Below are 26,521 nucleotides of genomic sequence, written 5' to 3'. Positions count from 1 at the left end.
TTGGTGTTTTTTTTTCCAGATGTGCATGCAGAAACTTTCCTCCCTCTCTTCTCTTTTCACTTTCATTAATCCACGGGGTGCCGGGGAATTTAATTATTCTCGCCAAGTTTCATCTCATTTCAGACAAAAACGCACTTTCTACAAAAGCACGCGTTCATTTTCCATGGAAGGTCAAGCGCGACCAAAGCGTGTAATATCACCAGTCTTGTCAAATCAGCATCAACTCTCAACTTATGTTGGCTAAGATCAATAGCTATTAATGTTAATAAGCAGGTCATTTTCCTTTCAGTGGTCATTAATCATGTAAATGACTTTGGTAATTTGGGCTGACTGATGGTTGAACTTGATGATAATAAGAAGAATCCATTGTCCTTTCAATAAGTGCAGCAGAGGTTAGCGTCTGAAATAACTACACAGACTTTTAAAGGCACAAAGAGGATTTAAAGATGAATTACTGCTCTTATCTTAAATACAGCCATTAAAACAGGACTGATCATGACATTTGGGGTCAGCTTTATTTAAAACCACTTTAATAAGTTGTATACATGTAAGGGTTGCTTAAAACATTGAAGACTCCAAGAGGCCACTTTAGGTTTGATCCAAACAAAAGTCAATCCCCACTGGCTGCCCTTTCAAACTTTATAAAACGTCGACTATTCAAAAGTTTTAAAAAGGTCTGCAACAGTATGAACAGCAAATATTATACGGTTCACCCATTTTAGGTTTAAAGTTATGCTTCATTATTTTTTTTGTGGGGGGGGGGGGGGGGGGGTGAGTTTATTATCTCAGCTGTATTTGTTTAACCTTGCAAAGCAGATGGATTTGCCACAGTCATCAGAGAAATCCATCTTGAAAAGCTCCAGTCACAACATTTGTGTCAAACCAAACACTGTTCTGACCAATCAGCATCATTTGAGGAGAATGAGGGAATAGATATGGGCGGGGTTTAGTTGTACTGTGTGCCCTTAGCAATGGCTGCCTCCAGTGTAGTGGTTAGCTTGGATGTAGCTACAGCACAGCGGAAGTTTTACTAGAACCGGACCAGCTTTGTTTTTTATTAAACAAAAAGCATAGAACAGCACTGAAAAGTCAAATGTAAATGTGTTTTTACTCTTCTGCTTCATGCTCAGCATGAGTTTGTGATCATTACGGGTGGGGTTTAGTTGGACTGTAACCCAGCGTAGTTAAAATTCAAGCAATTAGCTTGAGTAGGGCTATAAAAAAAACTGCAGTTTAATCAGACCTCAACAATATTTCTTTATGAAAACTAGAGATGCCCGGTAATTATCTGTGCCCATTAATTATTGGCTGATATTGCAAAAGTTGTACATACTTTAATTATTCAGGTAATAAAATATTAACCAATAAAATACCACCAATAATAAATAAAGGTGTTACTTCCCTTCCTACTCTAGACATTCCAAAAAAGTAACCCTAACCCTAACCCTAACCCTGGTGTTGGACCCGCTCTTATAGAAGAAGCTGCAGCGCTGAGGTGAAAAACACTTTGGAAAACACGGCATCACTGGTGAAGTTTTTCAGTGTTTCAGAGGAGTATAACAGTTAAGTTTTTCTAAAACATGCTCCACAAAGATCCCTTATCACAGAACATCCTGGACTTATAACACAACAGATCTTACAAGTCTCAAGAGTTGTCATTCTATTAACAGAATATGAAGCAGCAGTAGCCGCTAGCATTATCACCCCTAGCATTATCACCGTTAGCACTGTTAGCATTAGCACTGCTAGCATTAACACCACTAGCATTATCACAAAGCCAAAGGCTTAAGGCAGAAGGAGTGCCGAGTCAGCAGACTCACTGTTTCAAATGTAGGTCTGGTCTGTTCTCTGGCTTTTTAACAAGTGAATTTCTTTTATTATTTACTCTGTTATCCCCGATGTGCAGAAACATGTATCTATTAAAAAGACTACTGGTTCATTCTGGTTATGATACATTGATTTACCTGATGTAGATTGTATTTTTTCCCTGTAGAAAAGACAGCTAGCTATAGCGTTCAAAAAAATGGAGTCAGGCACTGCCATAACAGAGATCAGCTGATGAAAGCCCTCATCAGTTGGCAATCAGCTGATTTGTTCTAAGAACGCTACTGGCCAATCACTCTCACGCTGCTTTATTTAAGCTGCTCTTGCAACCCTCCCCCACCCCAGCTCCTCCTTTATACTGCTTCTGATTTAACCAGTGTCATTCTGTCATCTGATGCCTGCTCTGCTCTGGGTTTTTGCTGCTTCTCTCCCTGCCTCAGGCTTTCCTTATCCTTCCTTATAGGAGTAGCAGTGGCGTGTGCTGTTTCTGCTTAATTCTCTCCACGTAGGCTTGTGGAAGGGCAGGGCGATCCCAGAACAGCCACACCACCAAACATAAATAACAGCAAAGGTGCTAAGTAGTTGCTGATAAAGAAATACCTATAGCCACATATTGTGTGTTTCTTGACAAAGGGAAGTGATTCTTTTGAGAAGCCTGGTTTGTTAATTGTTGGAGGTGCAGGTGAGCAGGTTTGCTCGCAACATTCAACAGGCTCTCTTTGCTTCTATGGCCTATCCAATTAAACAGCTCAAGTCGGTTAACACCAAGAAAAGAATTTAATTTGAATTAAACACTTTCATTATTGATCTTATCCACTAGATATGAATGAGCCCTGACCACAACGGGAACACCGCATCATTTGATAGCAACAACATTCAGAAACAACCACTCTTTAAACCCACATCCTTCTTGGCACCTAATTTCTAAAACTTCCAGGCCTCAACCCACACACTGTTCACCACCAGCTGTCAAGAGGAAGTACTGTTACCCTTCTCATGTGGAGTGACAATGAAGAGAAATAGAGACTTACCCACAGTGAGTTGACCGGTGAGCTGGCCTTGTTCGTTTCTGACGTTGAGTGTTACGTTCTTGTCCGACTGAAAGACCAGCATGCTGTCCTAAGGGAAGTACCGATGGGGAAGGACAGACAAGAAAACAGGAAGAAATTAAATAAGTTTGTTTAAGTTTATTTCATTTTGGGATCCTTAAGCAATAGGTAGAATCTTAGTTAAGCAAATGATAATTGTTGAGATTTAGGGGAGAGTAGGGAACACATTAAAACAACAAATGAATGATTTTATACCAATACAGAGAATGGCTAGAACTTTTAATCATAGGGCAAAAAGGATCAAAAAGGATCATCATTTAAATCCCCACAAAGAATGAATGTTAAAGTATTTCAACAACAAATCTCTAAATGTATCAGACTGTCCTGGAGAGAAAAAAGAAAAACACTTTCAAGGTGACTTTTCCGCAACTATAAACCTCTAAATTAGACTACATTGTCTATCCAAGTATTAATTGAATAGTAGGAAAAGATTTGGAGACGGACAGTTGTGTTTGGGTGTTTTGTGGTTTCTCATCAGGTTCAGTCAGGTTGGATGGGGACGGCCATTTTCAGGTCTCTCCAAAGATTTTCAACAGGGTCCAAGTCAGGGCTCTAGCTGGGTTTTCACAGAGTTGTCCTGACGCCACTCCTGTGTTGTCTTCTCCCAGTCCCTGCTGCTGAACACACCTCCACAGTATGATGCTGCCACCACCATGCTTCACTGTTGGCTGGTATTGTGCAGGTGATGAGTGGTGCCTGGTTTCCTCCAGACATAAGGTTAAGAACTGAGGCGAAATAGTTTAATCTTGGTTTCATCAGACCAGACTCTTGTTTCTCACAGTCTGGGAGTCTTTTAGGTGCTTTTAAACAAAATCCAAGTAAGCTTTTATGCGTTGTGTACTGAGGAGAGGCTTCCATTTAGCTACTCTGTCATAAAGCCCAGATCGGTGGAGGGCTGCAGTGATGGGTGTCTGGAACTTTACCCCACCGCCACACAGGATCTCTGGGGCTCAGTGGGAGTGACCATCAAGTTCTCGGTCACCTCTTTTGCTACGGTCCTTCTCCCCTGATTGCTCAGTTTGGCCGGGTGACCAGCTCTTAGAAGAGTCGTGTTTGTGCCAGACTTCTTCCATTTGAGAATTATGGAGGCCGCTGTGCTCTTGGAAACCTTCAGTGCAGCAGAAATTTTTCATAGCCTCCCCCAGATCTGCGTTTTGCAACAATCCTGCCTCTAAGCTCTGCAGAGAGTTCCAACCTCGTGGCTTGGTTTTTGCTCCAAGTGTAGAAACATCTCAGCAACAAATAAGAGAAATGGGAAGAACTTTACAACTGAAAGCAACATGCTTGACTTCCACAGGATAAATGAAACTTTGAAATGTTTAGACTAAATGAGAAACTATCATTTTGTTTGATGAGGAGCAAGTGAAACCCTCTTTGCCAGTTTTTCCCACTTATCTTAATGTTGCCAAGAAATTTGTGCAATTAAGACAGTCCTCTCTTTCATTTTTTGATAAACAAATATGACTGAAGATTGTTTAATTTCTGTACCATTTGATACCATCTATCATTAGTATGATGGAGATATATTTAAGATTACAGTAGAAAACCTCATTATACAGAAAACAGGGTCCAGTATGGTTTGTTTTTAACTAGAATCATATCAAGTCATGCAGTGTGCTATGGAGGATTTGAATGTCTAACACAGTTGACACACATTATTACTTCTGCTGATCGTAACTGTGAAGATTCAGCTTCTGAAGTAAATTTTCTTCTTGTCTACTAAGAGTTTTCTGAGTGTTTTTTGGTCATTTGTTTCCAGCTGTATCAGGTTTTTACCACAATAGGAACTATTATCACCTCACAAGACTGACACAGGCAAACCTGGCAGCCACCTATTCCTTATTCATCATCCCTTTCTATGGTGCAACATCAGCATACATTTGGAGTCATGTCTCTGGCTTCATGACAAAGAGGAGTCAATATTTAATCTGCTTCTAGCTCTAAATGCTCCTCTATGTAACCTCTTTTAAATTACACAGATGACTGAATCATTCAGTGTTGAAATGAAAGTTTTATTAGAGCAGCTTTACACGGTTCATTGGAGGAGTGTATTTATACCATACGCTCTCATCTGACTACAAACTGTGATGCATGTCTTATAGTGCCTATAAAATGTATTCCCCCTTTGAAGTTTTACCCTTTTATTGAATAAATAAAAATATATATTATGTTAAATAAGGGACTGCATAAATATTCTCCCCCTTCAAGTCAGTATTTAGTAGATGCTCCTTTGGCTACAATCACAGCTCTGAGTCAGTGTGGATAGGTCTCAGTGAGGCTTGCACATCCTGACACTGCAATCTTACTCCATTCTTTTTTGTAAAACTGCTCAAGCTCTGCCAGGCTGCATGGAGATTGAGATTAAGTCCAGCCACACATTCTCTATCAGACTGAGAACTGGGGTTTGCTGGTAATTTTGAAGTATTTTTAAAGACACTTTTGGGAGATGTTTGTAAATTCTTGAGAGTTTCCTTGGATGTAAAAGAAAAATTGCTTTTAAATCTATTGCCATTTACTGTGGGAATTTGGGGTAATTTGGTTGGGGGGTTTAACTTGAAATTTTTATTCTATTATTTTCATGGACAATTGGGATACATATTTGTTTTCGGATTTTTATGATTGGACATTTAAGGGGTATCCTTTAAAATTTTATAGTATTTTCATGAAAATTGAAGGGGATATGTTGGATGTTAGGCGGAATTGTTAAGATATTTGAAGGCGTTTCAAGGAAATTTATTTAGATATGTTTGGGAATTTGACAGGGATTTTTTTATTAGGGGCTATAAAGAATTATATGGAAATTTCAGGGAATTTGATGAGAATGTTTGGGAGAGCTTGCTTTGAGGTATTTTCATGGAAATTTTATTGAAATATTTGGGAACTTGGATGGGATTTTTGGGGATATTGTCCTAGAAATTTTTAAGAATTTCAGCAAATTTGTTCAAACATTTAGGGGAACTTTTCCATGATTTTTAAGGGATTTTGGCAAATGTATTTAGAATGTTTTAGGGATTTTGATTTTGAAAAATTAAGGAGAATTTGCTTTGAATCAGGGGGTTTTGCTTGAAAAGTTTATGGAATTACATGGAATGTATTGGGAAGTTTGTACTGGAATGTTTAGGCTTTATGATCAAGTTTCAAAGCTCAGGTGTCAGGAGGTTAAGAAGAGATATCAGCCATATAAAAACTTTGACTTATCATAAATTGACGACTATTCTAGTCATTATTGACTTATCCCTTGTAGTTACACAACCTATAAACTAAAAGTTTTGCCTCGATTTATATGGAAAAATAAGAAAAAGGGCAAGTTACAGCTTTATATACTGACTTTAATGTCATGTCTTTATAAAAATTATTATTAAGTTGTATCGCGGATGGTGATACTGATCCTAAATTGAGTGTTTCATTACTTCACTAAGAGCACATAATCTCAACCTTCTGCAGTGTGCACCTTTGCAGAGGTCACTCTGTTAATCTTTATTCCCTCCTTGCTCTTTCAGGATATAAATGTTCTCTACCGCATCATGCACACATTTTTGATTTGAAGTATTCCTTTAAAGAGTTTATAGGTCTAGAACTGTTTCCTGAGGGGCCGTGACTGAGATGCGGTTGCTCTCCTCTACACTTCTTTGGGATCACATAAAAGGCCTTTTTTAGTCACCGCGCCTGTTGAGGAAGGTCAAGTGCAGATCAGAGCGAATGCACATAAATGGAGCCCGTTGTTGAAGGTGCACTGGGCCCCGTCAGACTGAGAAATTACCATGGCTGCTGTAAGGCGGAGGACGCTTTCCTGCATACAATGAATAACATCAGAGCGGGAGCACGGCCCGCTGCTCCGGTGAAAAAGCTGAAAACAAAGCAACCTCGTATGCTAGTGCTATCTTCCAGAGAGTGACATAAAATGCAGACCTTTAAAGGGGAGAAAAGGGCGCTGCTTTGGGTTTAACTATAATCCCAAACACATATTTGCATACATATATTTAAATTCTAATTATATTTGATTGCTCTGCCAGCAGTTTATTTTCATATTGAGCTGAACAAGGAAATATAATGACAAAAACATGTCACAAGTTGAAAATGTACGGTTATTATGACTTAATTTTCTCATTCCACTATCAAATCCTGCAGGGAGGCTTTTTGCACGCAGGGTACAGGTTATTTAGGGGCATGTTCGCAGGCTTTTTTAATATTTTTTTAAATATTAAAAGCCCCCTTTATTTCAGCTTAATACTGTTAGCAAAATTAAATTGGCTCTAGCAAACTGGCTTTGAATGATGTTCAGATCTCTGAGGCAATGCTGCCGCCGCTCATCCAAAAAGCTTTAATTTAAAATTGTGAGAATGAAACAAGTGAATGGCTGCAGTTGCATCAGCAGACTGGAATCCAGATCAACGCCGGCGCTCACAATCATCTTTGTCATGCGTCACCGATGCAAGTGGGTGAGACTGAAGAGAGGGAGAAGTTTCACCCCAATAAAGATACACCTGCATCAGATGCTATTTATAGATCAGTGAGGGTCCCCGGAGACAAAAACGAGAGCCAACAGAATGAACAGCAGAGATTTGATGTAAAAAAAAAAACAACAACCTGGGCACTATGTTGCCTCATGCAGAGATGTGCGTCAGACTGAAAGAACAAAACAGAGAAGAGATGTGTTATAACTTCATTTCAAAGTGAAGAAACAGTTGTTATATCATCACAAGGGGCTTACTTGTCTTTGCTGTAAACGTCACCAAACCTCTACATAAAAGAACTCAATTGGACTTGTGTTTTAAATGCTTTTACTAAAATAAAGCAGCAAATTTCACCACATACACCAGCAATGCACACAAGTCATTTTTTGCAAGTCCAATTAAAGTCTCAAGTCTCTGACGTCCAGTCTGCTTAGACCACTGCATCGTTCTAAGGAATTTAAATCCTGTACTGTATAATCACCATCAGTAGGGTGGGGTATTGTTTGTGGCCGGCTTGCCGTGGTGTGCGCATGTGTACACTTATATATGAACAGGGCTTGACGTTAACTTTCACACCAGCCACTGTGACTAATGGCTACTAGCCACTCAGTGTTTCCACTAGCCACAGTTCTGTTGTTGGGAATGTATGTGCTATATATCATATACTGTATGTACCTCTGCTTTAAGATGAAACACATGCTCTTTCTTTTTTTTCCCTCATCAACATGATCAATATCATCTCTCTTCTAAATAAAGCTCATCTCGGTGTACATATGAAACACTACAGAGATATGAGGCATACTTCACTGATAGAGACTGACACTGAGACACTGGAGATTAAATGTTCTTGTTATTTGTCAGATATATTTCTTTAATGGTAGTAGTTTTATACTAACACAAAAACACTAACTGTTAATGAACTGTTTAATCTGAAATAAAATAAAAACTCAATGATCATTTATTAGTATTTCTCCCTGCATTCTCCGCATCGTTTATGGTGTAAATTTCTTTATATGGGTAAAATCAAGCTAAATTTTACTTTATTCAGCTGAAATCTCCTGGACTCCTTAGTTACTAATTTATCTGTTACAGCCTCTTATCTGTCTGTCTCTGTTTTTTGCTGCCCCCATGAACCGTATTTAAATTTTAATGTTCCTGTCATCTTTTATGTCCGTTCATTATCAATAAGTGACAATGCAGAGATTCTAACATTAATTTGTTCCCAAAACATATGTTATTAAAGTGTTATTAACCAAATAATATTTTAACAATGCACACACCCATGGCTCTTGTGGGCGACACAGAGACACACACCGCTGGAGCGCACACACAAACAGCGCTGACGCTGATCCTCCGTGGTCAGAGGAGCTTTAATGCAGGAGAAAAGAGTTTAGGTATTCTGAAACTTTTGCCCTCAACAGACTGAAGGCTGAAGTCTGCAGTCTGCACTACCAACATTTTAGCGTGCGTTTAGAGTAGGTGTTTGTGTGAGCGATGTGTTTGTGTGTCATTGTTATGCAGCATGAAAGAAGACAAGGAGGAGAGGAGAGCAGCCGCTGGTTCTACGTAAAAGACCCACGAACCGTCAAACAGAAGGGGAGGAAAGGGGAAAAGAGTGACGGGGGACAGGAGATCATGATGGAAAAATTAAAAACGGAAGAGTCTCGAGTCTCAAGTCACTGATGTGTGCGACTTAAGTGTGACTGGAGTCCAAGTCGCGGACTCGAGTCCCCATCTCTGACATATACCTCCAGAAAAAGTATCACATTGCACTACACCAGGCCATCGCTGATGAGTAACTGGTCAGGCCCACACAAATCCAGTCACCTTTTGATCCAAATTGAGACTGAGATGTGCAGAGAATGAGGCTGCTAGAAACCTCTGGCCTCCTGCAGTCGTTTATGTCCTCCTACTGTTTGCACTGGGTGGTAAAATCCACGTGTCTTTAAATCAAAGGCTGAAGCTGCAGGCGCCAAACATAGACCCAGCTAGAGTTTAGACCAGTTTATGCAGAGGTGCTTAGAAGTGAAATCAGCGCCTGTTTCTCACAAATACAAAGAGAAATACTCTGAATTAATACAAATAATGCATAGTATATATTTCTTTTTTTTTTTTACTGTTACTGTGATACTTATCTTTTTGTTAAGCATGTTTGCCTACTTTGCATAACATTGTTTCTGTGTGTTTTTGTATTTTACACGCACGTATCATCAGACACTATTTTCTCTTTGTTTTCTTTTCAATAAATTTTCAAGAAATAGTTTGTTTATTTTTGGTTAGGTAGTTTTAGTTGAGTGGTGGCTGGTCCAATGGCCCATTGCAGGTTAGCCACGTCCACCCCTCCTTTAAGGGATTCACAATATCGGATTTTTGCCGATATCTGATATGCCAATTTACAAATTCATTTTAGCCAATACCGATATCGATATTAAAATAAGCTTTTCGGACAAGAAATTTCAGCGCTATTGGACACACTTTGAGGTTTGAGGATGACCAAGGAAACAAACTTCAGTCCTTAAAACACTTTAAAGTTTAAAGAATGAGGATAAATAAAGAAAAAGACCGAAACTGACATAGGTCTGTTGGTTCAGGCTAAAACTCTAAAACTCCACAATTTATTAGTATTTATGGACAAAATTTACAGTCCAAATATGCTGAAATACACAGCCAAAATATCAGACATAAATATCGGCAAAAATTCTGATATCTGATATCTGCCGATACCGATACCAGACTGATAATATTGTGCATTCCTACTATTTTGTTCTTTTTGGCCAGTAACTACAGCCCCTTTTGTTTCATTGATTTAATTCAAATTGTTTACCTTTATTAATTTACTGTCAATAAAGCTTGGAATTTATTTTGAAACTCAAACTGAATAATTTGAAAGTTGAATATTTCTTTGTGAAAATATGTGAACTTTACCATGACAAGAATAAAAAGAAAAAAAAATTGTCTGTGTCCATTTTTATATGTTACCGGGTTCTTTTCTGTTCGAGCCTTGTTTGTTGTTAATTAATTTAAGAGATAATATTTTAAATTTATCTTAAATACACATTCTTCTTGTTATTGTATGATTATGTGGTCTTTTTTGCATATTATGCATTATTTATATTATATAAAACATTTAGAATAAATATATAAATACAAATGATACGAAATAAGAGTTGAATATAATCTAAAGATAACATAAAATATTGTTTTAATCTTAATTCTATCAAATTTCTATTTTTTTGTCTCATCCTTGTGCAACATGAATGGTTCGTTCTAACACACGTTACAACTATCCTTACAGTAAAAAAGTTTTAATGAGCCTTTATAATGCTGGCTATCAGGCAGTTACATATTTTAAATCAGTGCTATGATTATTAAGGTGACATAAGGTTTGATTAGGTGATTTCTACAGACAACTCAGTGACTGAGAAACAAGTTTGCTGAAGAAATTTACTTTCATGTAGTAAAAATACACTTTCCCAGAAATCTTCACATCCAAACTTTTGTAAATTAATAAGTGACAGTGTGCTGTTGTTTTGAGACGACCAGACACATTCACGTAACACCCTAAAGAGTTCATGTAACATTTTACCCCGTGTTAGTTTGTGCCTCCCTCACCCCTACAAATAAAGTTACCTTGACTTAAAAATACACTACAGGCCACAAGTTTGAAAGCAAAAAGATTAAAGTTGCATTGGTATACTTGGCAACAAAGTAAACGGGATTATTATATAAAGAGTCATCAGCAAAGGTTGAACTATAATTTTCAGGTATTTGGGTTTTTAGACTTTGCTTCTTCAAATTGACCTCCTGTGGCTTCATAAACAGCATGGTATATACGAGGCATTCGGTGTTTTAAGGTATGTTGCATTCCAAGCCTTCTCAAGTTCATCAGTAAGAGACTGCACATTCTTCTGACTGATGAAGCCACTTCGTCCTACACAAATGCAATGAAAGAGAGGTCCAGGGGCTAAACCATCTTTCTAAGAACACCTTCCTCTTCATTTCTGTCTAGGCAAGCCAGACAGAGCTTGGAACAATGCTAAGGGTCTTTATCTTACTGCAAAACAAACTTTTCAACCCTCAAGTCTTAGTCCAGATGGAACTGCATGATGCTGGAGGATGGAGTGGTACTGTTCCCTCTTCATGATACCCTTTATAAATCTCCTATTCTACCACCTGCAAAACATCCCCATACCATGGCACTACAGCCTCCATGCATGGTGCTTTAGGCTGCTCACCAGTCTGTCTGCAGACATAGACTCTGTGATTTAAACCAAATAGCTCAAACTTGCTTTTGTCAGTCCAGAGAACTTGTTTCCAGTCATCATAGGTCCAATTTTAGTGTGCTTTTGCCCACTGGTATCTCTTTTCTTTTTTTTCTTTTTTTTTTTTTGTTCTTTAGACGACGTAGTGGTTTTGTTTTTTGCAGCTACATAAGCCTTCAGACCAGCCTTTTTCAAACACCTTTTCCCAGTTGTCAGAGATAAGGGTTTTGACCTTGCCATGTTGATTTCCTCCCTTATTCGTGGTGCTGTTTTATGCTGATATCTCTTACTGGTGACAATGATATGTTTATCCTCTGCTTTTTTAGTAACACTCTTCCTCCCAGATCTTTTTCTATCACCATAATGCCCTGTTTCTTCTAGTCTCTTCAGGGTGGAGTGAACTCATTTCTTGGACACCTTCAGGTGTTTTGCAATTTTTCTTTCAGAGCATCCTTCTTTCCTCGATGTACAAATCTGTACTTTTCTTTCTTTACTCAGCTGTTTCTTTCTTTCTAGCCATTTCTGTGGTAGTTTGTCAGAGCTATGGACACAGCTGAGATTTATTGGGATTTTTGTTTGCTCAAAAGCCAAAGTAAATAATGCAAACTGTGATTTGTTTTTTGCTTTTGTACTAAAGTTGTGACTCTTGCAAACCCTAAATCTAAGCCTTTCTTTTCTTTTCTAAACATTTATTTAGCAATGGCCTCTTAACATCAGTGTATACCTAAAGGTTAATTGGGGAAAATGGTTCATATCAGTGAAAGCAAAGTCTGATCATGCAGTAAATACATCCCAAAATCCACAGAATTAATACCAGTTTTTAAGAAAGGCTTTGTGAACAGAAACTTAAAGTTGCTTTCAAATGTTTGCACCGTAGTGCATATCCCTTAATCAGTCAATTAAATAAGTAAATACTTTGTTTCTGTAGTCAGTGATTGATATTCAAAGAAAGAAAGTAATTTAAAAAAAGAATAAGTTGTGTGATTGGACAAAAACATGTTTATCAAATCTAATTTGACCTCTGTTGTTCTTTAGCAGCAGCAGCAGCTATTATGACTCTAATGAATCAGGAAACAGAAGCTATTTGAGACAATTACTGAAGCTGTTCTTGTGCTTTTCATTAAAAAAATGCTCTCTTATGGGAAATAATTAAATAACATTTTTTACTAAACTATTTATCTTTTAATAGAAGCATTGTCTGCTTTGATTCCCAAACTTTCTGTGACAGTTTAAATTTAGAATTGGAAATCAACACAAAAACAGTGAGCAGCCAAGATATTGTTTCATTGTTTCATTTTTCAGAGCATCTGAAGTTGAAATGTTTGCAGCCTGATCGATTAGGATCCATTTCTCTGCAGCAGCCGAGGCCGTAATGTTCTATAGTCACGCTAAAAGCTCACAGATAACATGTTTGTCTTTGAACGTGTTGTTTGATCCACGTTTGAAGTTCCAGGCAGGGTTTGCTGAAACACACTGGAAACACATGAAATTTCACCTGCCAGAAGAGCAAGTAAGACACAGATTTCAAGCCTGAAATTACACCATTTTACAGCTTTCCAGAGAGTCTCCTTTCAAGCACTGAACTGATTTCACATTCCTTGAATTACAGCGTATTTGTGACTTTCCAAGGTGTAGGTGTTGTGAGGTATCACATGCTTGAAATTTGAGCTGTAAAGCCTTTTTTAAACACTTGTTATGAAGGTCACGAAAATGCAGGTTTGCTGAAAATGCAGTGCCACCAATGTAAGCTGACAGGCGGACGGATTGTTGTAAAGATAGACGGACATGCACAGGGGAAGCCCACAGGGTGTGGAGAAATAATATACAGAGTATTCCATCAGTCAGTCTTCCTGTCAGATTTGACAGGCAGCTCAGCATGCTTATAACTGAGAGCTGCTGCACAAAGAAGCCAACATTAGTATCATAATCATCATGATATTGAGTGACTGTAGTCTCGTTTACACTTGAACCTTCAAGCAGCAGGCCTGTAATTCCACAGTGAAAGCAACAATGGCTCTCTAATTTTTAATTGTTTGAAATCACCGCTGCTCTCAAGGGAAACTGATGCCAAATCAGACGGTTTAGAGAGGAAGCTGTGACTGCTCAGGCTCAAAACATAGCAGGGGAACAGCATGCAGGCAACATCGAGCATCAATATTAAAGCAAAACAGTCTGCTCTTTGCCATCATACTGAAGGAAACATAGACGTAATTGTACAGTCCTGTGTGAGCAGGCTGCACGGTACATGGGCATTAGTGTCAAATCAATCAATCCTTATTCGTATAGCGTCAATTCTGTAGACAGACAGAAAACAAGCTGGGCAACAATAATATATGAAATAATACATTGATAAGTCTAGTTAAACAATGATGCTTTGGGTCAAAGAGTAACTCATGATATGATCAGTAAGCCAATGCACGCTAGGTCGATTAATAGCCAATCGAACTGATTATCAAACTGTCAGAATATACACTATGTGGACAAAAGTATTTGGCCACACCTGTTAATTACTGAATTCAGGTCAGGTCAGGTGGCCCAATGCCACAGGTGTATAAAATCAAGCACCTAGCCAAGCAGTCTCAATTTGCAAACATTTGTGATACAAAATGGGAGGCTCTGAAGAGCTCAGCAACTTCAAGCATGGTGCTGTGATGGATGCCACCTTTGGATAACACAGTTCATTAAATTGTTTTCCTGCTGGAAATTCCACAGCCAACTTTAAGTGAATGCCAATGCTATGGTTTCAACTTTGTGACAACAGACTGGGGCTAGGCCCTTTTCTATTTTGACATGACCATGCCCTAGTGTACACAGCAAGGACTACAAAGACATGGTTTGATAGATTGGTGAGGAAGAAAGGAACGGTCACACAGAACCCTGACCTCAACCCCATTGAGCATCTTTGGGATGAACGTGAGCCAGGCCTTCCTGTCCAACATCAGTGCCTGAATGGGCACATATTTCCTCAAAAATCCCCCCAAAATCTTGTGGAAAATCTTCCAAGATGAGTGGAGGCTGTTGGAGCAGCAAAAGGGAAACTAGATAGATGTCATTTATTGTCATTGCATTGTAAAAACAACAAAATTACGTTTGGCAGTCTCTTCTGTAGCAGAAAACACAGTTGTCCAAGCAGTGGTTAGAAATCCGCAGCCTCACGTCATCCATCCTGCTGGCAAGGGAGCGGGCACCTGGAAGAAAGATGCTCAGTATGACAGGTTTGTGTGGGGCTGCTCTTAGCCTAGCCTGCAGCCCAGCTTGTTTGCCCCACTTCCGCCTTCTCGCACAGTGCCATCTCTGCCTCCTCCCCACTGGCTGTAGGTGTCGTGTTGTCCTGCGTCCTCCTCCTTTCAGTCTACGAGTCTCCATCAGGAAAGATGTAAACTCCATGGGCATGCTGTCAGTTCTGGTTTAAGTGTAGGCTTTGTTTTGATGCTAGTGATGGAGCGCCAGGCCACTGCCTTCATACGCACCGCCCCATGCCAACTTAGTAGGTAGCATTCAGTAGTCTCCTGCTGATTAGGCAGTGTTCCGTTGCAGTTACTGGCAGTTGTTGGTAGTTGAGACTGAGGTTTTCTTTTCCCCTTTTTTGGGGTTTTCTTGATGGAAATTTCCTGTTCTTTCTCTCAAAGGTGTCCTGGACCATCCATCTTCTTTGTTTTCACAGGTTTCAACATATGTTGTCAACTTAAATGTGAAAAACACTACAAGTCCAAGATATAACTCAAAAGCGGAGAAAGAGTGCATCTTTCTTGCTGCCAACTACTCTGGTTGCCTGGCAACAGTCTAGAAATAAAAAACTAAAAATAAAATAAAAAACAAATACAGTCCGGCAACAGTTAGTCAAACTAACTCCATGTTGAAGTACATGTATTTGAATACCATGTCATTGCAGTCCATGTTGGTGTAATAGACCCCGGATGGACCAAGAGGTGTAGTAACTGCATGGATGGATATGAAAAGGGCAGGAAAAGTGCATAATGAAACTTAAACTGATCAGAATACAGGATAAGCAGAAAAAATTATGATTACAAAAGTCAACACATTTAAAAACAGTTTCCATAGTTACCAATTTAAAGAAAATCAGAAGCCATACAGTGCTTAACAAATTCATTAGACCATCTGTCATATTTGCCTCAGAGACCATCCAGCATCATGAAGTGCTTTAATGCGGACTCTTTCATTTTCAGTGAGCTCTCCACGTTTTACCATTTTGAACAGGAATGAGGAATTTCAAACTGAATTCATCCAAATTTGAGCTGGCTCACTGGGCTTCTCTGAGAAGTCAGAAATTAATCAAGTATAACATTCAACCACTAAAACTAATTTTTCTGTTCAGGAATGCAAGTAAATAACTATAATTTGACATATTAATCAAGAAATATTAATGTGCTTTACTATTTTTTTTTTCAGTTTTTTTGTAAATCAGTAGATTTGAAAATTCATGGAGGGCAGCTGTAGCATAAACCTAACTTTGGTTAGGGTTAGGGTGGTCCAGTAAATTTGTTAAGCACTGTGCATTTTAAGTAATGAAAAAACACATTTAAACATGAAAAATGGCACTGTAAACCTCAGTTTTTTCTTTTGGTAAATTTTTTTTTTTTTCATTTATAAGCAGAAACCCTTTAGTAATAAAATTGTCTCAACTTATTTTATTTAACTCTTTAAAATGGCATAATACTTTCCAATATTAATCACAGGCTTCTGAATTGAATAAACTGCTGTATCTTCTCTTATCGTAATATATCACATTGTATCATATCTTGATAAAACTGACTTACACCAGGAATTTCAACAGATACTTTGTATCTTGTATGAGATAATTTGTTTTTCCCCAACATAAACTGCAGGAAAAAATATATCACCATGCCATTTTTTTCCAGTACTGCACAGCCCCAATTCACTGATTGATTAATGAAGATGAATATATTTGAGTAACAAAGATTGGTGGGAAAAAATGCATAGAAATATGCCCAGCAATATTTAGGAATAGTGCCGGGGATTACGGGGAAAAGAATCTGAAAAAATGAGTACATAAAGCAAATGGTATTGAAGAAGCTTTTGATCAAGAGAAGGGGAGCAATGAACTCCATGTTTTTGTATTTTGACTCATAAAGTGTCTGCAAAGCTTCACTGAGCATTACAGTCATGCATTCTCTTTTCTGAACTTGGCAGAAACTCCAATGAGGGTACTTAGACTGAATTTGCAAACTTACCAGCTCTCTTTTCACAACAGAGCACTGATTTAAGAGGCTACTTAGACTGTAATATACTGCCAGCCACCACAACTCCTGCCAAAACCACTGAGGGAGCTATTTCCACTTGGTATTCAGAGATTACAGGCCCAGTCATTGATGAGAAGTCAAAGCCCTGATTGATCCACGGGAAGTGAAACTAAAGCTACTCTGAGCATGGCTCTGACAGCAGTGGCGACTTGGTGAACGTACAAAAGAAGAAATCATGCTATATTTAACTTAAAGGTTCCTGGGGGCACTGATGAGGTCACTGCTGTTTGTGGTAATGGCTTATTGATCAATGGTGGTTATCTGACTGAAGAACAGCACAGTGCACTGTTCTGTAAACTCATTGGATAACCATAATCCCCCCGCTCTCGCAGTGCTTGACATATTTCCTCAGGTGAGAAATATTGAGTGACCCGCAGAGATTTTTGTCCAGCAAATATCTCTGCTGCGGATAGATAAGGGGGTGAGTGCACAGCGTGTCTGTAAAACAAGACAATAAAAATGTCTGCAGGGGGTATTGCACTGGGGGGATGAAATATTTGCTTTGTCCAGTGTTCGGCGATGGCCTTGAGGTGTTTTCTGATGCTAAGTGCACAGCTGTTGTATCTAAATCACCATTTAGCTTGGACTTGGACATCAAAGACAGAGAGTGGGCTATTCTGAGTGGTTGCACGATCCACTGTGGCTAATTTTTAACCCACTTCCCCCCAAAAAATCAAATTTACACAGAACCCCGGCTTCCGCGGCTTGAAATTGCTTCCCGCACCATGCCTAATCACTGAAAAAGGGGATGATCCAACTGAGCGTGTATATGTGTCGTGTGGGAGAGGGGAAATTTGGATCAACTTTGTGCCGGAGCTGTGTTGGTTAATCTAATGAACATCAAAGAGGAGAGAGAGAGAGAGGAAGAAGAGTGGAATTTATCGCGTGGGTTTGATTGGATATCCAGCAGGGGGAGGACTGTGGTTGCGCTGTAATCGCCTATAATCTCCTGGAGGGTTTGTATGTGGCCAGAGGAGCCAAGAGGCAGCCTATTACCCATCTCCGGCCGATGGGAGGCCCTGATAGCAAGCCGTGGAGGGTGTCAGGAAATGAGGAGGATGCAGAGAAAGAATGTCTATCCAAGCACAATATAAGTTAACATCAAAGTATCATCAAGTCAGAGTTCAGGAGGAAGTTGGCCTTTGTTGTTAATGAATTGATCATAACTTCCTCGCTGCTTGGATCAATACCAGCCTGTCTGCAGCTTTGGAGAGATCTTCACAGTCCACAGTTGTTACTCAGAGTTCATCAGAGCTACAAAGTATCGATCAACAGGCGAAGGGGAGTTATGGAGAAGATTAAGAGGAGAAACTTACCCTCCTGGACTGGATCTCGCTCACGTACAGAGGCAGGACAAACTCAGAGATCCCCTCCAGGCGAATCCCGTCCGGGTTCAGCTGCAGGTTCCCCATCCCGTCCTGAAACACAATCACCATCGTCAGAGACGCCGTGACGACTCAAAGGCTTACCGCTACCTGAATGCATAAAAAATTGAACCCTGCTGTCACTGAACTGCTTTAGGAGGAGCGTTAGGAGGGCCGGTGGATGGGCGGCAGAGCTGAGTGACGGTGAAAAAGTAGGACATGACATCGAAGTGACAATGGCGCAGACACCCAGAGATGTCAGGGTGACAGGCGGCTCGATGGGGGAGGCAGACAGAGGAGAGGCTGGGTAATATGGCAGCTGTGAGATGAATGTTGATGACAAATGAAAGTATGGTCAATGGATGAAATAGTTTTTGTAGTGCTGATTTTTCATTGATTTATTGACTATTGAAGATAAGTAAGAGGAATACCTCAGAAGGCAACAAGAACTAAAGTATTAAACAGGGAAGACGTATGTTCACTCAGCTCACGTTTACTGCAGCGGTCTGCAGAAATGTAAAGAAGTTTCTTGATTTATTTTCATTGCAGGTTCAAGCAGCCACTGATTTTCAATTCTGTGAGGTAAACAAATCAATTCATGAACATTTTAATATTTCAAGTCAATGTAATCAGTCATCAAAGGCATCAAGTCTCTGATTTCTTTTATTTAAGTTTAACACTGATTTCAAAATAATCAATACATGACAATTTTAATGCAATGCAACTTTGGCAAAAGTTTATACAGAGTGTTTAATGTGAATGAGTGTGGATTCCTCATTAATAGCTGTAAACATTTTTCATATCATTTTAGCTTTTCCACAAAGGAGGGTGCACAGGTATTACTGGTAATCTTAAGAGAGACTAGGTTCCATTTAGGTGAGCTGTTTTCTTAAATTTTTAAGGGTTGGGATTAGGGTTAAGGCTGGATGATTTTCAAATCTCAAACAATTTTAAAAACATGGAAGACCACAGGCGAACGGACAGTTTCAAATAAGTGCATACGCTACTAACCTGACACACAAGAAGTGTTTTATACATCCATGGCATGGATATATTTCACATTCATCTGGGAAAACTCTCATGGAAAGTGTCTGGGAAGGGGAGGACTTTTTAAAAAAATCTAACAGCTCATTCCTCCAAGGTGGTTGGAGGAACGTTCTGTCTGTCACATTCATGATTGACCAATCAGAGTGACAAGACAAGGCTGTATGCATGTGATGCTATGAAACAGACTGACAGGAGAAAACTGTAGTATTACATGAACAGTGGACTATGATGTGGATAAAATGGTTGGTGGACAAGTGAAAACATCTTCTCCACCAAAGGAAGCTTCCCGTGTGGCTCTTTGCTCTTGTTTGATAAAGAATTTTGACATTAAAACAGACTTTTCTACAGATACGTTTGAGCTAATTGCTTCACCAGCTTACAGTACAGTACTTACAACAACACCAGTGACCTTCTTATTATGCCGACGCAGCTTGGCAGAAGAGTGAAAACAACTTTTAGGTTATAAAAACCTTTCAGTGGTGTTCTTTGCTCTTTATGTAATAGAAAAATATGGTGTTGATAAATCTACCGCTACATGATAGCTACATCCAAGCAAACTGGTGGAAGACATTGTTAACAGCTTCCAGTACAACTAAACCCCACTGGTAGCTAGCGTCTTGTTTATCTCAAATGACACTGATTGGTTTAAACATGGCCAATCCATCTGCCTTGCAAGGTTAAAACACTATATGGCTCAGCCAGACCACGAGTCCACACACCTGCCATTTGTAGAAAAGATCTCACAGAATCTTGAGTAATTGACCTCAGAAGAAAAACAAACATGGAGGACAACCAAAATTCCTTTGCTTACTGTATTATTTTGCACTACAGGTGCAGCAAAATCAAAAAACAAGGAAAGAATTTGTGTGACTTTAGGATAATTTGCTTAACTTATATAACCTTGATACAACCATTTCTCTCAACAGTCTTTTTAAACTATGATGGAGTTTTAAAGAGCATATCTGCAACTCAGATAAGTCACAAAGTGAATAAAGGTACTGTCATGTTGTCTGTGTATCCTTCCATTGTGCTGACTCTGTCAGACTGGGCGTCTTGTAAATGGCCTCTCATATAACGATGTGATGATATTTCCATGCTACCGCCCAGTTAGGTTGAGTATGGGCCAGTAGGAGGATGGGGAAGGGGGACGAGTGCACTTCAGCATGGTATGGGGCAAAGTGTCCTAGAGTGAGTGCACTCTTACTAACTTTCCTAATGAGTCATTTTGGTCGGATATGACTCTAACACTCCACAACTTTTCTATTATAAAAGGCTATGCATGAATTTGCCTTGTCTGTACATCACATCCACATTGCTAACACCTACACTTGCTTGGGCATGTGGCATGAAGCTGTACTGCAAAGAAACTCACCTCTACCATCTGTGCCAGAGCCAAAGAAATTTACTGGACAAAGAAACTAGTCTTTAGGGGTCCGGTGTGTTTGGGCACAGTACAAGCTACCTAGCAGGAGCCAGGCTTTTTTGACTGGGGTGGCCCAACTGCTATTAAAGTTCATTAATAATCACTCACTCATATGTCTTCCTTTTCCCGCTTTGTTTTCTGCTCTGGTAATCAGCTGGTATGAGCAACTACTCACTTAAGCTCCGAGCCAATCCCCTTTTTAGCCTCAACCACTCTCAATCCAATCATCCTGCAGCTGTCAGATTTTAAAATCTTCCCCTCCTCTGCAGTGAATCTATGGTTTCAGTGCACCACACTGCAACCCTCCTCCTCCCCAGCTACCTCCATTACATCTCATCGGTGTCTAGGTTCAGCTCCTTAAAACCACCCTACACCCCTAGATCCCCTGTCCTGCTGTCTGCCTTACTACACCATAAAGCAATTACGATGGAGGCTATCTACCAACTTGTAAAATAAATCATCGTTAAACTCATATTGAGTCTCTCCTGCTTAAATATGCTTAGCTTTAGGGCATGCAGGTGGTTGAGTGGTTTAGGCGCTACCTATGTACGCGGGCGGCTTGGATTCGAGCCCAGCCTGTGGCCCTTTACAGCATGTCTCTACCCACTCTCTTCCCTGTTTCCAAGTCCACTGTCCTTCCTCTATCAAATAAAGGCATGAAAAGGCCAAAAATAAATATTAAAAAAAAGAAAAATATATTTAGCTTTTAGCCTTTGAGGACTTTGATAGAAGAAAGCTACTAGCAGCCTGTTTAAAAACAGTTGTATGTATACGATTTGTGACAAAACAGTTAATCGTACCCAAGGTTCTTTGGTTATTCACTGCAGTGGCAAAACAGATCTCTACTGTGTCCATCACCAGTCGTAGCTCCACCCAGGAAACACTCTAAACCTCTATTTTCTTATTCTTAGCAGGAAGGGACTCCACTTTGAATTTCTGGTCTCAGAGAACAGTTTTGGAAATGGGGATTGGTTTCAGTGGCTATTTAAAGGTCTGTCATCAAAATAGAATGACTTTTTTATTGGCTATGGTACCATGTTAAGGTAAACATTAATGCAGGATATGCCTGTCAATTGTCAACAAGGATAGAGATCTATGTGCACAAACCCTCTCCTCTAAATGTGCTTACACTGGGACTACTAAGACAAAGATGATGGAAGCTGCAAAGGTAAATTTAAGGTTTTAAATCATAACAATGGGCACCAATTGAGATGCAATTTTCTTACAAGAAGTTAATCAAATACATTTAACAACTACATCTGGCTTTGTTCTCTTTAAAACCTAAACACGATCGAGATCAATACTTTATTGTGCTAAACAACACAAAAAATGATCAGAAACAGCCATTTTATTCACAGCCTCATTTTCCACCTCACATTTCTATTACTAAGAACCTGACTTTGTTGGTAGATAATTTAGCAGAAATTGAAAAAAAGGTTATGCCTTGGCACACTTCAGTTAGCAAAGTGAAGTCTGAGAGCAGCTTTTATGAGGATGTGTATGAACAGATGGGTTCTGACGGGTGTGTTGGAAGAATCCATACCGCCAGCAGCACAAATGGATGGAGACTGTGAATTATAGAGCTAAAGTATGGAGAGGAGAGCTCTTTCACACGTGGTGGAAAGACACAGCCGGGACAGACAGGAGGACAAAGTCAGAGGAGGTGGGTAGGGGAAATGTGGGGCTTTTTGTGCGTCAGCAACCAGACGTAAAAGTCACTCCTGTGCTGATGTGGAGCTGGTCTGGTGGGAGTGAAGGGGCTGTAACGCTACAGTCAGTCGGATGTTTAGATATAAGACAAGACAAACAGGAGGGCGGTACGGCAGATCAGTCATGACGAGACAAAGGCCTGGATGAGCTCCTCAGTGTGAGTGAGAGAGAGAATGAAAAGACTCAAGTGAGACTCTGAGATGGAAAAATGACAAGATGCAGCTTTGTGAGGTTTTTAAGAAAAGTGCAGAGTCAAAGACATCAGCCAAGGTCCTACTGTCCTTAACAAGTTAACAGAAGTTTGAGTGTTTTATTGAATGATGTGAATCCTCCCAATAACAGAGGGACTGCAGTTACTTGGGGAGAAATCACCCCCTTCCATGCAAATTAGCATGACTGCATTAAGTGTCTTATGATGAGGATGACAAAAGCTCGGCATAAAGACAGTAAAGATTAGGCTTCTCTCTGCAAAAGCTGATAGAAGTGTGCTGCAGTTTATATGACGCTCAAACTTTCCAGAGACCAGGCAACTATTTCATCTCTGAACAAATGTAAAATAAGCACTTCTCCATGCTCATATTAAACAAGGTAATACAGGAGACGTGTCACACATTGCTATTAGAATCATTCACTGATAAATCAGGTTTTAATAGTTGTTTGTTCAGCTGTAGTCACCAGTGCTGTGTAAACATGTTGGAGGATGGGTCTGTCTCTGCTTGGCCACCATCACATGACTGGTGGGACATGTGATGCTTTGTTAAAGCTCCACAAAAAAGTGCATGCACTAAAACTTTGTAAATAAGTCAAAACGCACAGCTTTAATGATCACTTTGTTGTGTTTTTTAGCCTATCACCACACATTAGGGGTGTAAAGGGACATGTTTTTGCACTGAACCGATTCGGTACGGGCCTCTCGGTACGGTACAGAAGTGTACCGAACAAATACATGTGGAGCCAAGCTCATACACTGACAGAAAACCAGAAAACAACTCACTGTCACAGCGTCCTGACAACCACACAACCACAGCAAACGACAGAAACAGCCTGAATACTCCCAGATAAAAGTGTCCTCTTTAGGAACACTTTGTTTCCCAGTAAAATAAAACAGTGGACAGTGACAACAACAATGGCGCTGCCATTATACTGCAGCTGTGTCACTAAAAGCACGTCGTCCAGCGGACCAATCAAAGTATTTGAAAAAGCTCCACTCAAACAACGTCACTGTAAAGAGGAGGAACAGCAAAGTCTCACCAGCCAGTTATAAATTTCTTATTCTTTAAGATCGTTTTTATTATAACAATGGTGCTCTGGCTCTGTGAATCAAATTAATTTTACCTTCATATGTCAGCCTCGAAGGAGGGAGAGATGGACTCTGCAGCTGCGTCCTAGGTAGAGATATCCTCAGATGTCACATGACTCTAACCTCTTTATCTGCCAAGATGGGCTGTGAAAAGTTCTCCCAAACTTTGTAGTAGGTCCCATTGATTAAAAAATTAATCCAGTGCTGAAGTCAGTGTTGAAATCGGCAGGGAAGACGCTAATTAGCATATTTCACAAGCTAACGCACGGTAGTATGATGATGCGTTCAAGTTGGCTGGGAAATTTTGGTGTTTAAAGGATGGGTATAAATATGTCAATATATCAATGAAAATAACCAAGTAACTCAAAAATGTATTTATTTAGTAATATTTTTAATCATTGAAGAACTTTTGGAAGGAGGCTACAGCATTATTAATTATATAAATGTAATTTATTCAGTCTATTTATTTTAATACAATTTAATTTAAAATTAAAATTGAATTTTATTTATTTGCTTCAATTACCGTACTGAAAGCGTAACGAACCATGACTTCAAAACCAAGGTATGTACCGAACTGAAATTTTTCTGTACCGTTACACCCCTACCACACATACACAACAGTGCTCAGAAAAGCTGAGCCATTATGCTGTTATTTGGAGAAAGAACATCCATTTCCATGCAAATTGGCCTTAGTGCGTTAAGCATCTAATGATGAGGATGGTAATAGGTCGGCATAAAGACAGTAGAGATTAGCCTACTGTCTGTATGAGCTGATAGAATTGTGTTGCAGTTTTTATGACACACAAATTTTCCAGTGATCAGGAAATCATTTCACCTCTGCATGACTTTAAAATAAACTAGACCTGCAAGCATCATTGAAAGGACTCTCACACCTTCATGCACCTCAGGGTTTGGTGCACGTCAATGTTGCGGCACATTCACTAAACTGCGTTGATTCAGAGACATCTATCAAACACAGAAAAATCAAAATTCTCTGACCATTTTTGTCTGAGAGCACAATGTGTAAGTGACTAAAGCATATCACAAATATATTACTTGTTCTTGACAAAAGATAGTATTCAAAATACATTGTATTTCCTTGACCTACACATGATCCATAGTCAATTTGCAGCAGTCACCCACGTTACATCTAGGGCAGTGGTCTGCGCAAACAAAGAAGAACTGGCTCTCTTTTGTTGGTCGGGGGTTTTATGAAAAATTTTAACATGCTAATTCTGGTGCTTTTAAATGGGAGTCTGTAATAAACGGGGCATCTTTTTCTTGACATTGGGGTATAGATCATCACATGTGATGCTGCTATTGTCCCATGATTATTGTGGTTAGGTTTAACATCACCAAGAGACAGAGCACGTCTTTGAACAATAATCCTGACTCTCATCTGATCAGACGAACAGAAAATTAACAAGCTAAGAGCCCAATATGATCCATCAATCAGAATCCTCACACTGACTATCACTGATAGTCTGATCTGCTCAGCAGAGCTCAGTAGCCACACTGCTTCTAAATCTTACATTCTCAGCATGTTTAATATTTATGATCTTAAATTCTTCTGTATGGTGGGGTGCCCAGAGGACAACAGAGCATGCACTCGATGGATTGTCACATGAACTGAACTAGAGCCAATTTGGAAGCAAGCTGACTGAGGAGGTAAGCACATTAACCACAGTGAATCCATTTTGCACCCTAACATGTACAACCTATGTTTACACCACCTCCACAACTTCATCTATATTCATCTTGTTCTTTAACAACCGTTATCTTTTCTTTTGTGAATTTTCAGTAAAAAGCAGTCCAAAAGCTATTGTTAATTTTTCTCGCTGTACTCTTTAGTCACATCTAATTCTGCAAGATTTCAATGTATTAGAGTCTAGAGAGTCTATTAGAGACTGTTTATGAATAGAATCTGTTGATGTGTGATAAATCTCTGTTTATAGATTCTACATAGATGTGTAGAATATATACACAGAGGTTTCTGTTTGCGGTCCAAGCTGTAAAAACCAATCTCGTATGAGCAGGATCTGCAGGCCCAACTTTGTCTGCACCAATAAAACCAGCTCCCATCAAAAGTATTCTTATGATAAATTGCCTTTGTAAACGGATATCTGCATATGACTGCAGCTTATCCATTATAGATCAAGCATGAGCCACAAATCTACTTGACCCTGTGTGGTATTCACTATCTTCTCTCTCACCTGAAACTCATTAGAAAGGATTCGACCATTCTCTATTCACAAAACAAGAAATGTAAAAGTTATTAGCTTTATAACTTTATTCAGATCAGCACTGTGAAATTGTTATTTTGGAAAACCTCAACCTTCGTGAGAAAATCCCTTTAACACTAGTTTATCTTGTGGGCTTGTACCACTAAAGTGAGCACGAGTGAAGCTGCTGTGTGTTTAACGCTGGAACTATGACTCTAGATACTTCACCTGTGTCATCAGTCAACAGTGTCATTGGTTCAAATTCCATTTTATCATTTCATAATTTAACATTTCCCATTAAACAGAATGCTTCTAAGAAAATAAACCCCTTTAAAATGCTTTTCTGGTTCTTGCTGGCATGTAAAGGGCAAGGTTGAGTAGAACAGTCCGGATTTTCCATCCTGCTGTTGCTGGGCAGTTTAATGCTTTCTTTCCAGCTCTGCAATTGGTGTGGTCTCGACAAAATTTCAGAAAGCCTGGGTAAAATCATTTAATGAGAGAATATCAGACCAGTCAGACTGCCC

The 26,521-nt window shown here is 39.4% G+C and overlaps 1 protein-coding gene across 3 annotated transcripts in view; it reads right to left on the bottom strand.

The window, feature by feature from the left end:
• The window catches only part of LOC121504146 (zeta-sarcoglycan-like), a 61,202-nt gene that overhangs the window by 17,881 nt on the left and 16,800 nt on the right, over window positions 1-26,521 (bottom strand). For 2 of the 3 annotated variants that reach the window (XM_041778780.1, XM_041778782.1), the window contains exons 3-5: window positions 18,248-18,349; window positions 7,521-7,559; window positions 2,856-2,943 (exon numbers count right to left, since the gene is read on the bottom strand). In XM_041778780.1, the coding sequence (XP_041634714.1) occupies window positions 2,856-2,943; window positions 7,521-7,559; window positions 18,248-18,349 (229 nt within the window). The remainder of the gene's footprint in view (window positions 1-2,855; window positions 2,944-7,520; window positions 7,560-18,247; window positions 18,350-26,521) is intronic. The other variant, XM_041778781.1, reaches the window with a different exon arrangement.

Source organism: Cheilinus undulatus, linkage group 22 (assembly GCF_018320785.1).
Source record: "Cheilinus undulatus linkage group 22, ASM1832078v1, whole genome shotgun sequence".
NCBI lineage: Eukaryota > Metazoa > Chordata > Actinopteri > Labriformes > Labridae > Cheilinus > Cheilinus undulatus.
Note: the sequence above shows the minus strand (reverse complement) of the source record. Positions and strands in the feature narration are given on the sequence as shown.